The sequence below is a fragment of the Chrysemys picta genome, chromosome 1 (assembly GCF_011386835.1).
Source record: "Chrysemys picta bellii isolate R12L10 chromosome 1, ASM1138683v2, whole genome shotgun sequence".
In the NCBI taxonomy this organism is placed as follows: Eukaryota; Metazoa; Chordata; order Testudines; family Emydidae; genus Chrysemys; species Chrysemys picta.
Window position 1 is genome coordinate 202,652,425 of NC_088791.1, and position 14,053 is coordinate 202,666,477.

A 14,053-nucleotide genomic window follows, 5' to 3' on the forward strand; every position below is an offset into this window, starting at 1 on the left:
CTGTAAAGTTCCCAGGCAGCCACAGATTTATTATAATATTGCAGAAAAAAGCTTTCTGGGAATGGTAAGACTATTTGGCTACATAAGACATTTAATCTGTAAGGATCTAAGACCACTGCCCCAGCACTCTGAATTTCTAGATGTTATCAAGCAGTAAAATGTCATGTGTGGTGGCTTGTTCCTCATCCCGCATTACTGTCTCTCAGATGTCACAGCTGAATCATAAACTTTGAGTTGATTCAATTTCAGAGCTGAACCGGCCTCTTCGGAATTAAAAAGAAAACTCTTGCTTCAAAGGTCTAACTTGAAATCCACATTCTGCTTCCCTGTTACAATTGCACAATAAAATGCCCTTCAGTTTTTGTGTATCTTGGAGCAGAAAATAAAAATATTCAGTTCATACAACAAATATCTATCTGTAGGAAATGAAAAATAACCTCTGTGCCTAGTGCACTAGCAACTTGTCAAATTTCTATTGATAAACCTTCAGTGACTTGGTGAAATAATGCTCCCCTAAAGAAATCTTCAACTTAATCTACAGCATTTGGCTGGTACGGTTTTGAAAAACAACCATTTATAATCCACAGATGAATTTAGCATTTAAGAAGATTAATGCATTCATAAATAGCCTGGAAAGCCAAAGTCATTGAATTTAATGCACCAAACGGGTCAAACAGGCATTTATGAAACCATCTGGCATGCTCACTGGGAAAAAATTTAATACAACTACAGACAGATCAGGAGTTTACCTCCACTAACATGATTTAATTTGGGAATATTTACCACTGCACCAGAAATTGCTGGCTGTTAATTGTTGTGCAGTTGTTTTTCTTTGAAAAGGTGGGGTAAATAATACCAGAACCCAATAGAGTTTATGATTAAGCCACGAGAGACCCCTGTTTTGGCTGGTACACTTTACTGAGGAAGAGGATCCTTCTGCTTTTAGAAACCAACTGGTCTGCAAGTTCATGAGCTGAACAGTCATTTTGCATGAGCTAAATGGCCATGATTTCTCCCATCTCCCCTCCCATGAAACTTGCAAAGGACTGGGTTTCCTCATGACCTGTTGTGGGCATAATATTAGTCCCCTTTTTTCACTGGGGGCTGGGCAGGAATCTTTCCCTCACTGCCAGAGTGGCCAAGGCAGGGTGTTTTTTTTCACCTTTCCCACTGCAGGTCTGGGACCCAGTACAATGGGGTAGGGGGGTTGTCATAATATTGCCCTTGAATAGGTAAAACTTGTCAGGTGTCCAGTGCACATACGCGTTATGGAAGAGTACAGTCACCCGCTAAAACAGAATGAAAAAAGATCGGAAAGAAAACAAGCACCCCTTAAGGATTCTGAGGAAGGGGTTGGGGGGTTGGAGCTCCTATGTCTGGTACAGCAGAGAGCTGACCACCTCCCCCCTCCCCCCCTTCTTTTCTCTAGCTCTCTTTAAGGGAGCTGAGGAAGGACAGAACTGGGCTCCTGTATCTGGAACAGCAGGGAACCAACCCCATTTTGCTGAGTCCTCTTTTACCTTGTACAAGGAGATGCAGCACTGAGATAGCTGGGACAGGGTGGGAGATTATTTTGAAATGATTAAGGAAAGGATGGTGACCTGCACTATACAATTTACTGCCAGATATTTTAAGTGAATAAAATTGTGGCCTAATTAAACCACATCCACTGCTGCCCCCTTTCTGTTGTGAGGGGCTCGGCAGAAACGAGGAGTGGAATTGTTTAACTCGGAATGGTGACTGGTCACATTCCTTGAGGACACAACCACTAACAACAACTGCCATGTTAAATAATGGCCAAGTAGAAGCTACTGTGGTTGGCCTGTGTTACTTACATGCCGAATCAGTCATATTTTTAAGCCCTTTTTAAAACTTTGTTTCCCCAGTTCTTCCCGGCAATAGCCAGTCACAGATTCAAGCACAGAGAAACTGCTAAAATTAGCCTTTGTGTGGTGAATTAGCCACCATCATTCAGCCATTTATTCCTCAAAGTCTCTTGTCTATTTTCCTTTCAGTTTTTTCCTCCCCAGCAAGTGGGGGGGGGGGGTTGGTTTGTGTTTGTATACCCACATACAGGCCCCAAAGATATTACCAGGTCAGGGAAGCCTGCTCTAAACCCATATTTCTTGAGGTGCCCCACTGTTGGTCTATCACCAGCACAGCTCCACTGGTACTAGGTAGGAGGGCTAATATAGACAGGCCACTGGTGGGTTTGCCACTGTGTCATCTAAATCTGCTCTGAGGAGGGTTAGATAAGTAAAAGCATTGCTGCCTTCTCTACATGAGCGCGCTCACTCTTCCTAGCACCACTGAAGCTGTACGGATGCTAGACGGGTTTCTCAACCCTTTTTGATACCAGGAACCGGCTTGCTGCCTTCCTAAACTGTGTCAGGGTGATTGCAGGGACTGGCACCGGTCATTGAGAAACACTCTGTTAGAGCAGCGGTGGGAGAATGAGAAAAATTTAGGCACAGTCAAAATGGCTTGCTCTTCCTAAATGCAATTTCCAATGTAACTGTTACGCCTCAGACCTTAGCACAGGGCTACCGACCTGCTCACTTTTCCCGCCTCCTCTTGGCATTGTGCACACTGCATAGTGCAGCAGGCGTGCATGTTGAATATAATAGATCTGATTCTCCTCCCGCCTTGGTGTAAATCAGAAGTAACTCCACTGAAGTAAATGGAATTATATCAGCATAAAATATCATGAGCAGAAGCTCAGGTTCATTCTGTCTCAGGCTCTGTGGGTGAGGCTCATATTTTAGAGCCCAATCCCTGCGCCCATGAAAATCAATGGGAGTTTTTCCAGAGACTTCCAGAGAATCAGGATTGGCCCTAAATGAATAAATGCTGCAGCTCTGTCTTCAGTAAGGAACCCTTTCAGTTCACGTCTAGCAGAGGAAAGCTGCTGTCCCAGAGACAATTGTTTGCTCAAACTCCTTATTATTGCTGCTGTCTCATAATGCTCTGTCAATGTAGGGGTTTCACAAACCCAAAAAAAGATAAAATCCCGGCCTCCGGGCGATTAGTTCCTTCCAAAGATGGGCCCAATCCAAACTCCCGGACCCAAACACCCCCTGTATTGCCGGGAAATTCGGAGCCAGATCAACATCTGAACTCTGCAGCATCAGCTCCTCTCTAATGACTACATTCTACAGAAACTCAATTCGGAGGCAGCCCTTGGGTTATTTACCTTGCAGAACCACCACTGCTCGAGCTGTAATGAGTGCCAGGAGGTGGAAAGAGCAGGAGATAGCATATTCCCCCACCCCTGAGGAAACCTCATCACCTAGCCTGTCCAACAGGGTGGTGTTGGTTAATGCTTCAGTGATGTTTGCCACCTCCTCGGGAAGGCCCTCCTGGAGCAGGAGCTTGGAGATAAGGCTGCTGAACTTGCTCTCTGTGGTGGAGTGAGGCTCTTCAGTCGGGGTTGGGCTGTAGGACGTGATGTTTAACTCCACTGGGTCAAGACAATAACCTTCAGGTGATCTGTCAAACAGCACATCCGCCAAGTCAATACCGGCTACTGAGGAGGGGGAGACACAAGGAATATCCCTGACAAGTCTGTAATTCTCCATCCACTCTTTCAGCCATTCGAGCCTGCAGTCACACTCCCAGGGGTTCCGAAAAAGATAGAGCCTTCCCAGGAAATAGACTGGCTGGAAGACAGAAAGAGGCAGGGTAGTTAGGTTGTTACTGTTCAAATGCAAAGAGACCAGGCTCGTTAGGTTTTCAAATGCCCCTTCTTCAATGTAGTTGACCCTGTTTCGGTCCAAGTACAGAACCTCCAGTTCAACCAGGTCCCGGAACCAGGTGTTGGACACGTTCCTGAGAAAGTTCCCACCAAGATTGAGCATTTTCAGGTGCCTCAGCCCATCAAAGGAGTTTTCTGGGAGGTCACTGAGTAAGTTGTCATTCAGGTAGAGATACTCCATTTTCTGACAATCTTGAAAGGCTCGGTCATGAATGACATTTATTCTGTTGTCTTGGAGGTTAAGATACTTCAGCCTGGTCAGGCCCTGCAGAGAGTTATAGGCTACAGCTTCTATCTTGTTTCGCTCCAAGTAAACATGGGTCAAATTCTCCATGCCTCGTATGGCTCCGGGGATCCTTCGGAAATTGTTCTGGAAGCAGAAGAGCTCCTGAAGGGCAGGGAGCTCTATGAAAATCCTGTCTGGGATGTTGAAAAGGTTGCAGTCAGCTAGGTCTAGTCTGACAAGCCTTTTGAGGGCAGTGAAAGTGCGAGTGTGCAGGTAGCGGATGTATTCATTGTGAGCCATTTTAAGCTCAGTCAACCTGGGCAGCCCTTTGAAAGCCCCGGGAGTGATGAAGGAGATGTTGTTGTGCTGGAGTGAGAGAGATTTGAGGGAAGGCAGGGTCCCAAAGGCCCTCTCTGAGACGAATTTAATACTGTTTTTATCCAGGTTGATAGAAGAGGCTTCACAGGGGAAGTCGCTGGGGATCTGCAGAAGGCCGGCACGGTCACACAGGATGGAACAGCTCCGCTCCTGCGTGCACACGCAGTTGGCAGGGCAGGAACGTACACAGGCCCACACAGCATGGATGTGGGGGATACATAGAATGACTGGTGGCGGGAACAGTACAATTGCCACACAGATAATGAGGGGGAGGAGAGAGAGAAAAACAGGAGCAGTTAGTAAATGATAGTTATGACCAAAAGACTTATTTATGCCACAGATCTAGGCAGATTGCTAACAATGACCCATTAAAATCCCGTTTCACTAAAGGAGAACCAGGAACTCTCATGGAAGAATCCTACAGGATTTACTCGAGAAGGGTTATTTTACCCTAGGCTTTTGAAACCCTTCTGTGGAATTCTAGAATGGATTTAATCTCTCTCAAATTCTGTCAGTTCCTATATAATCCAGTTGAATTTATCTCTACTAAATTCTTTTAGAAATGTTTCTACCTTCTGTCACTTCTTTCTCAGTACCACCATAATTAATGTATAGGTCCTCCCACTGAGACTGAGCCTGGGATGCTCTGGGGGTTGGCAGGTCTATCAGCAGGGCGGAGGATTGGCTTGTTTATTTGGGAGCATTGCAAGCAGGTTTGCCAGCTAGCAGGAGGAGTGTTTAGTTGTCTGAGGCATTGCAATGTCTATGGGTTGCCTCTTTTTCCTGTGATAAGCCCATTCATTTTGATATTTATTCCACTAGTGGCCTGGGTAGGTGCTTTAGAATAAGGAGAACTATTAGCAGTTAAAAGTAAAGTGTAGTATTTAAAAAGCCATTCCTGCTCTCGCCATTGTCATTGGCAGGGTGGCACCTGCTGAGTGATTTTTCGGTTGCAGTTTATCAGTTCTCATATTACTGCTACTTTTTAAAAAAAATAACCAGGTGTCCTCCTCATTGCTAACAAACTCTCTCACAGCACTGCCAGCCTCACGAGTTTCACGCTGGGCCCTTGAGTAGCAAAAGGGGTTGGACTAGATGACTTCCTGAGGTCCCTTCCAACCCTGATATTCTATGATTCTAAGGGGCATTCACTGGTGAGACCACCCCTTCCTCAAAGGCAAGCTGCAAGACTAAATAGTGCCTGGCCAGATTTGCTCTCCCCGGGGACTAATGGTGCAACCACTTGTTTGTGGTGATTTTGCTATAAAAGGTTAAGCTTCAGCAGTTCTTCATCTTCTATGTGACTAGCCTCTTTGGCTTTCGTATACAAATCAAATTGTTGTTTGAAGCTTTTCTGCGTGTTCTGAGTATTTCCATCCCTTTTCAAGGTGACCTGTGCAGAAATTTTTTAAAATTGGGTTTGTGCCTTTTTTCATCCTCCTTTAGGCTGGCCTGATCCTGCAAAGCAAACTGCCTGACAGAACCCTTTAAAGTCAATGGGATTTCACGAAAGCATAGGGGTCTGCCCACATGGGTCTCTGGAGGATTGGAGCCTTATGTTGTATAAAGAAGGCCTGGACATGGGAGCAGGGTGCATCTCCCTCGCCCCCCCCCTCAAAAAAAATCAGATAGTTTTTTACTTTAGAAATTACCCTGGAGGCTGTGTGGTGATTGGAGAGCTAGAAAAATGGTGACACTACAAGAATCAAGTCAATGAATGTAGAACAATTGAAAGGGGAGAGGGATTTTATTCCGATTGTTTAAAATTCTTTTTTTTTTCTTAACATGCATTTAACTGCAATAACTAATTAACATTTTAGATAAAGGAAATCCTTTCCTAATTCAGCACCCAAATCCCTTCCATTACAGCTCCTCCAGCGAAACAAGAGAAGACCTGATTTGACTTTCCTGATAATTCCAAGGTAAAAAACAAGCATAATATTGTTTAAAAAACACTTTTCAGACTCTTTTTGTAAATTATGAAGAGGGAAAAAAGCCCAAACCTAGTGAAAACTTTCCTATGCAAGTCATCATAAAGGCTGATGGAGGATTTACAAATTTCAGTCAGTTACACAGCAGCCATTTTAAATTAATTATTTCCATACAAAAATGTGTAAACTGAGGCAGAGAAAGACTAAGTGACATGTCCAAAATCATGCAATGCGTCAGTGGCCAAGTTCAGTACAGAACCCAGCTCTCCTGACTCCCAATTTGCTCTCTAATCCCTTGACTTGCTGAAGAAAACATCTGAGTTCAGGTCAAGCCAAGTCACTTCCTAGTCTGATGAGATTCTAGTTGCAAGCAATTTTTTTTTGTTGCTCTGCTGAATGTGGATCTACTGCTAGCAGATTTTCACAACACAAAAACCTAGGTTGTCTATTTACAAATAAATCTCTCTAGTCTGCATAAAATATTGAATCCATTATTGGGGACAATCCAGCCTTAGAAGACAATGCCCTCCAGGCAAAAAAAAAAAAAGGAAAGGAAAGAAAGAAAAGCTCAGAACCCCTCAGTATCAGAAGATTTGCAGTATTTTTCCCCTTATTTTTTCAGTTAAGGTCCTGCTAAAATCCTTCATCTGAACACCCACCAAATTCTGAGGATTCAAAATCCAAACCTATTTGCCATTCTGAATTTGCACCTTGATCCCATTTCTAGTCTCTTTTGACAGCAGATCCGTATTCAAAGTACTGACACATTTATGCTGCCATTATACAAATCATTAAAAAAATGATGAATGTCTTTAAAATCTCAGCTAGAAACAGAAAAACTCTGTTTGTTCAAAACTTTTTTCCCCCCAAAAAAACACATTTGCTCCTTGGGCTACGTTTGGTATAGTTCAGGCAGCTATACTGGCTGGAACTTTTACCACCTGTCAACTCGGACAGAGAATGTGTGGTAATATTGGTTTAATTAAATATGTGTAATATAAAAGAATGAAAAAATATTGTCAGTTTCAGAATATCATCAAAATGGCTCTATGATTGAGACGGGGGGGGGATTATTTTTTCCCCTCAATTCAATTTAACTGCTGCATTTTTTAAAATAACTTCAATATTTGCACAAATGAATGAGAAGACCTACAAGATATCTGCACTGAGTTTTCAGCAGCACAAGCAGACAATGTTTGAAATGATACAGAGTTAGCCTAAAACATTCAAAGCGATTGGTCTAATCCTAGAAACTGATTGGCTTTCACAGAATAAAAATACTACTCACCATTTAAAATGATGACAAACATCACCTTGATTATTCACTTGTGGCATTTCAGGTCTGGCAAGTAAACTTCTGTGATCTAAAAGTAGATGGAAGGAGCCGAGACAGTTTCAGTCCATTGTCATTTACACATATCATCATCCCATTATAGTGTCTGTGTCTAGAAAGGAAGAGTGAAATCCATAGGGAGAGGTTTTTCTAAACTGACTCTTTCCCCTAAGCTTCAAACCATCGCACTGATTTCTTCCTTTTATTTATTTTTGCCACTGACCTTTTCAGTGCACGCTTCAGTTTTGTACTGTTCTTCACAAGGCTTTTCAGCAAGGGTTGACCAAGTGGTGAACCACTGAAATGTGCCTAGATGGATGAGAATAAGGAAAAATCATTAGGCTGCTAGAGACTGATCACGTAATCAAATCTACAGATGCTTTTACACAGCAGCGTTATTGAACCAGCAATGAACTGCCACAATGAACCCATAATAAAATAACTCATTTATTCATAGTTACATCACTTACCTAACAGAGCAATGGCTTCATTCTCCATCCTTCTCTGGACCCTGCCATTAGTTCTACTGGTCCATCTCTGAAGAGTTGGCATTTTTTCCCCTCCAAAGCTATCATTTAATGGCAGGAAAATCCTCTGTATCGGAGGATTAGTGGAGCTGGAAGAATGTGTCTGTCCTTTAAAACTCCAAAGCAAAACACAGATTGCTGACAAACCAATCTGCTGCATTCTCCCCACCACCACCATCCCACAAAAAATCAGCCTAGAACTGGCTCTCTGCCATCAAAACAGCATTACTAGGAATCTAAAACAAAGCCATTCCGCTGGTGCCTATTACATAACGGGGGGTGGGGAATGTAATTATATTTGGGGGCAAGCACAGGTTTATGATTTCAACTAATCGAAATAGCGATGGGTGAACTAACCAGACCAACACAGCACCCTCCGCTTAAAAGCCTCCCAAACTCAGTGATATGCTCCAGTCCAAAGCACAGGCCCAATTCTGATTTCTCATCACTTGTTCTAAAGTACAGCTCCACTGACCTGAATGGAAGTTGCCTCTAAATTACATAGGCATGAATGAGAATCTGATTCAAGCCTTATGTATATTTTGCTCTGATAACAAAGGCTCCAATGAAACCTGGAGGAGAAGGAAAGAGGACCCAGGGGAGATGCACAGTATATATTACTCCTGGGAGAAAACAGGCCATTCCGTCTAAGAGTGTGTTCTGCTTGCCAGGCTGATGTTTGTGTGTGGAATTGCCAGGACAGGATCTGTATGTGGCAATACTGTCGCGTGCAGGACGTGAGGCAATATTTAAAACCTCTTTTGACAGAATAATGATGGTTTCTTTAGGGTGGGTTAGAATAAAATGAGAGAGGCTGGAATCACTCGCTAACAATGCCTGGGGGGCGGGGGGAAAAACCCTTTGCCTTCTTTTCCAGTGAATTAATTTCACTCTTTCAATAAATGAACTGCAACTGGAGCCAGTTAATCTGAGTTTGGTTCCTCTATATATCAGGGCAACTGGAAGATTGAAATGGTACCTGTCCCTTAACGCATGTTGCGTCAATCATACTCCAGCAACTCCTGTGTAATTTTTTTCTTTTCATTTTGATGGCCTCCTCAAGCTTAGAGGAGCCCACAGTAGCATTTTGAACATCCTGGTAGGAAATTCCTGCATCAAAGAGTTAATTAAAAATTGCTGGATATTTTAATCCACACAACACAGAGCTAGCAAACTGATCTTAGCCTAACTCGGTCTGAACTCGGGGCACTGCAGGGAGCTCCCTTGCGGGTGATGCTGAAGAAGGAAATGACGTGATCATCCATCTTGTGATGAATCTGCTGAGCAGGAGGCAACTCTGAGCATCGTGGGTTGGCAGGGAGCAGACAAACACCCACATACGCTCCTGGCCAGTGAGACTAGGTGGGTGAAAACCTTTTGGGTCCAGATTTTGAAAAGAGCGCCAAGCGACATTTTCAGGTGTTCCGCATCCACAGTTGCTGTACACATTGTGGCAGGGCCTACCAGTGGTGCCAGCTCTCCCCATAGTTGGTGCTTTTCTTAAAACCTGAGATCCTGAATTCACATGAATATGGGAGAACCTCAGCTTTCATTTTAAAGAGAAGGGTCTCGCACCCATGGGTCTGGAGAAAGCTTGAAAACATGGCCACTAACAGCCCCAAACCAGAAGGCAAGTAAAAAGAACCCACCTTTTATTATTTTTTAAAACCTTGGGGTTGCTAAGACAATCTCATGATATTTTAGGGCCTGACTCATGATGTCTGAACACCTGGAGTTGGCAATACTGTATATTGGGCCTAACACTTGAAGCTGAAGCAGCTATCCTGTTTGTCTCCTAGCTGGCATATATGAGATCCATAAGGGTGCTGTGTCTCATGACACTGAGATCCCTGGAGGGTGAAGGGGTCAGTTACAATTTGATATATGACTTTCTGCGATGCAGGGTGAGTTACTGAAGCCTTTGGCCAGCTGTGTGGACAGAGGAGTGAGATGATTAAGGGGATCAAGTCCTGGTGAAACCAACCAGGATTCCACCAAAAGTGATAACCATGTTCTTCTACTCCCCAGAGATTAGGCACAGAATGAAACAGCCCAGCTGCAACTTGGTCTAAACACACAGGAATACAGCTCTGGTTGTATTCAACTCAGGTATAGGGTGTGTGCAGAGGTTGTGGATGTGGCTTGGTTTGCAAATCGGTTGGTATGAAAATGTCAGCCTCAAAGGAGAAGAGTACATGCTGTCTTGAAGCAAACCAACCAATTTTTGACAAGACTTTCAGTGACAATCCAATTTTTTAAGGTTTTAGTTAAAAACAAAATGTACAAGTATTTTCTACCCTCGGTTTTGAATATTTTTTCCCCCTTTTCTGTGGCTGGGGAGTCTCTTAAGAGCTGAGTTGGTGATGTCACAAGAGCTCCTGCTACTCAGCTGGTTTAGAGGAGTTTAAATGGCCTGGCCACTCAGAAAGGGGCAGCAAAAGAACCTCTGAAACTCCCACAGCTGCCTTGGTCTTGCACTATATGGACGGACGGCCCTAGTGAGATTTGATAAGCTGGCACAGCCACCACTACAGAAGCCCATGTAACAAATCCCCACTTGCCAAGTTTGATTTTTTTTCCCCCTGTGGGACAAAATCCCCAGGTTTACTGGGACTGGGGAGCTACTAGTCCCACAAACTCCACAGGCCTGTATGTATACTATCGTTAACATTCAGTTACATTTCTATGAATAACAAATCTCAGGGGCCTCTGAACAGAGCGTGTTGTCAGAATATTCTTGTTATCCTTTTCTGATCCAATATAGCAGCACATACCTATGCTGCCATGACCCCTTTTAGCTTGAGCAGTTAGCCAACATTCAGGGACTTGTGGGTTGTTTCTGTTAGGAAGAGAAGGTGACGATAGAGTCAGATATTTCTTTGGTGCAATCCTGTGTATTAACAAAGAAGGTACAAAGTCTTGCTCCCCTGAATGCCGGATAAATCAAACAGCAGCAGACAGGTTCCTTGCTCACAGATCCAAGCCCCTTTTCAGCCAACACTCTACCCAAAAGCTCCCCCACTCTTGGCTCTTTCAGGATCACACTCTCAAGTGCTTCACTGTCTCCTGCTGCTTCTATCTCACACAGACAATAGCGCCATCAGACAATAGCCACCCGCCTGCATTTGCCTTCAGCCCACACTGAAACCCCTCTGCACCTATAGCTCAGAGTCCTACCCAGCCTTTCGTGTGGCCTGGGCTTTGGACCGTGGCTCCTATTGTTTCCGCTATCTTATTACTTGTTACATTGATCCTGAATGAAGGGTGGCTGTTACGCCTACCAGATGCAATGAGGTTTCATCTGACCTCAAGCATAACACTGCTCCCGTCCGTCCTTTTCCTGTAGACGCTGTCTCCCACTTCCTTTTAACATGGGGAATGGCCCAGTGGTTCACCAGCGATTGTTGGCTTGGAGGGCAGGGGGAAGGGAGCAAAGCCAGCATGTCCCCTGGTATCTTCAGTTGGCATCTTCTCTCCTCAACCCTCCTTACACTGAGATCCTGGCCTACCTTCCCCGCCACTTTCTCCTTTGTGTGCCCACCCCTCCCGCCCCGCCATATCTCCCATCTGTCTCAACTCCTTGCACACTGCACTGTACTTCCTTCCTCTGTGTCTACACCAGGGGTCTCAAACACGTGGCCCACGGGCTGCATCCGGCCCGGGGAGTTATTTGCTGCGGGCCCACCAAGCTCCCCTCACCCGCCGCCCCATCTACCCCCAGCATGCCGTGTCCCCACACCTCTGCCTACCTCCAGGTGCTTCCCACCACCAAACAGCTGTTTGGTGGCGCTTAGCACTTTCCAGGAGGGAGGGGGGAGGAGCAGAGAGACACGCACTCAGGGGAGGAGGCAGAGAAGTGGTGGGGATTTGGGGAAGGGATTGGAATAGGGGGCGGAGTTGGGGTGGGGACTTTGGGGAAGGGGTGGGAAGAGGCAGGGCAGGGGCAGGGCCTCATGGAAGGGGTGGAGTCGGGGCAGGGCTGCGGGCAGCAGGGGGGGGGTGTCAGTGATGTGGCCTTCGGGCCAATGTACTAGTCCTCATGTGGCCCTCATGGTCATTTGAGTTTGAGATTCCTGCTCTACACCAAGCCCTCCCTTTATGTTTGCTCTCTCCTCCAGACACTACGACAGGGGTTCTCAAACTGGGGGTCGGGACCCTCAGGGGGCCACGAGGTTATTACATGGGGGGTCGCGAACTGTCAACCTCCACCCCAAACCCTGCTTTGCCTCCAGCATTTATAATGGTATTAAATATATTAAAAAGTATTTTTAATTTATAAGGGGGGGTCACACTCAGAGACTTGCTATGTGAAAGGGGTCACCAGTTATAAAGTTTGAGAGCCACTGCGCTCCGACTTCCCTGCACCCTCCTCCTTTCGTGGCAGCGCCCACTGCTGTTGCTGGTAGGGGCCTGCGGCCTTTCTCACTTGCTGCTGTTCCCTGTGTGCTGCAGCTGCTGTGAGGTACAGGATAAACAGGGAGGGGGCAGTGAGAGCTGAGAGGAGGAGAAGGGGCAGCTTCTGTGTTCTGCAGAAAAGCCAAAAGAGCGGCTCCGGGTCCCCCAGACAAAGGTGACTCAGTGAGGCCTGTGACTCAGGGCTAAAATTCGAGTGAAATCGGGAATGCTGGTACTACACTTCTAGAGGAGGCACTCAGGTGACAGTTTGGCCCCATTTCCTTTTTCCTCTAGAAGGGATAGGGTAGACAGCCACAGGTTTCTTGCCCCTCCCTGCACTTTCCTAGACGGGGTGAGTAATTCAGTCAGCTCAGGCACTGAGAGTCAGAGAGAGAAAGGCTGGCACTGGAAGCACCACTACTGGCAACAGAGGTTTATTCTTTAAATTGGTAGTGTATATTCCCAATACACACCCCAGCGTCCAACCACACTACATGAGCATTTAAGCTGCATGTTCCTACTAAAATAATCAGCAGTGAAATAGTTAACAGTGCTGACCTCTAATGGGGCATTAGGCTTCAGAGTAAACACATTGTTTAGATTGGGGTGGCCAACCTGTGGCTCCAGAGCCACATGCGGCTCTTCAGAAGTTAATATGTGGCTCCGACTCCAGAGCTACAGGCGCCAACTTTCCAATGTGCGGGGGGTGCTCACTGCTCAACCCCTGGCTCTGCCGCAGGCCCTGCCCCCACTGCACCCCTTCGCACCCCCTCCTCTGAGCCTGCCGTGCCCTCGCTCCTCCCTCTCCTCCCCAGAGCCCCCTGCACCCCACAAAACAGCTGATTGGGAGGCGCGAGGAGAGAGGGGGAGGTGCTGATCGGCAGGGCTGTCGCTGGGTGGCAGGTGCTGGGAGCGGGGGGGTTAATATGGGGCTGCTGACATATTACTGTGGCTCTTTGGCAATGTACATTGGTAAATTCTGGCTCCTTCTCAGGCTCAGGTTGGCCACCCCTGGTTTAGATGGTTTGGCTAAGCACAAAGTGGCTAAGTCACACTGAGAAGCCCATCTGACTCTATTACAACTGTCAAGGCTGCTCCCCCACTTTGAACTTTAGGGTACAAATGTGGGGGCCTGCATGAAAACTTCTAAGCTTAACTACAGCTTAGATCTGGTTTGCTGCCACCACTCCCAATGTGCTAATTCCCTTCCCTGGGTAGCCTTGAGAGACTCTTCACCAATTCCCTGGTGAATACAGATCCAACCCCCTTGGATCTAAAAACAAGGAAAAAATCAATCAGGTTCTTAAAAAGAAGGCTTTTAATTAAAGAAAAAGGTAAAAATCATCTCTGTAAAATCAGGAGGGAAAATAACTTTACAGGGTAATCAAACTTAAAGAGCCCAGAGGACTCCCCTCTAGCCTTAGATTCAAAGTTACAGCAAACAGAGAGAAACACTCTAGCAAAAAGGTACATTTACAAGTTGAGAAAACAAAGATAAAAACTAACACG

General features: G+C 45.6%; 1 protein-coding gene across 2 annotated transcripts; it reads right to left on the bottom strand.

Annotated features, from left to right (window-relative positions):
- Positions 1 to 627: 627 nt before the first annotated feature.
- Positions 628 to 8,291, bottom strand: NYX (nyctalopin). 2 transcript variants are annotated; one of them, XM_005301762.3, is made up of 4 exons: positions 8,093 to 8,291; positions 7,846 to 7,931; positions 7,578 to 7,653; positions 628 to 4,585 (listed from the first exon to the last, which is right to left on the bottom strand). In XM_005301762.3, exons 3-4 carry the CDS (start codon positions 7,597 to 7,599, stop codon positions 3,186 to 3,188), a joined length of 1,422 nt encoding a protein of 473 aa, XP_005301819.2. In that variant the 5' UTR covers positions 7,600 to 7,653; positions 7,846 to 7,931; positions 8,093 to 8,291; the 3' UTR covers positions 628 to 3,185. The 2 variants fall into 2 exon arrangements, with proteins under 2 accessions (XP_005301819.2, XP_005301818.2); XM_005301761.3 differs by having other exon boundaries at positions 7,578 to 7,734.
- Between the last annotated feature and the right edge of the window lie 5,762 nt (positions 8,292 to 14,053).

What these genes read in the sequence shown, in the direction of transcription:
- NYX (XM_005301762.3), bottom strand. Translation starts at nt 7,599, where the DNA reads ATGTTTGTCATCATTTTAAATG. An exon ending in GTTTGTCATCATTTTAAATG is followed by an intron (nt 4,586 to 7,577) that starts GTGAGTAGTATT and finishes TCCCGCCACCAG; the next exon opens with TCATTCTATGTATCCCCCAC.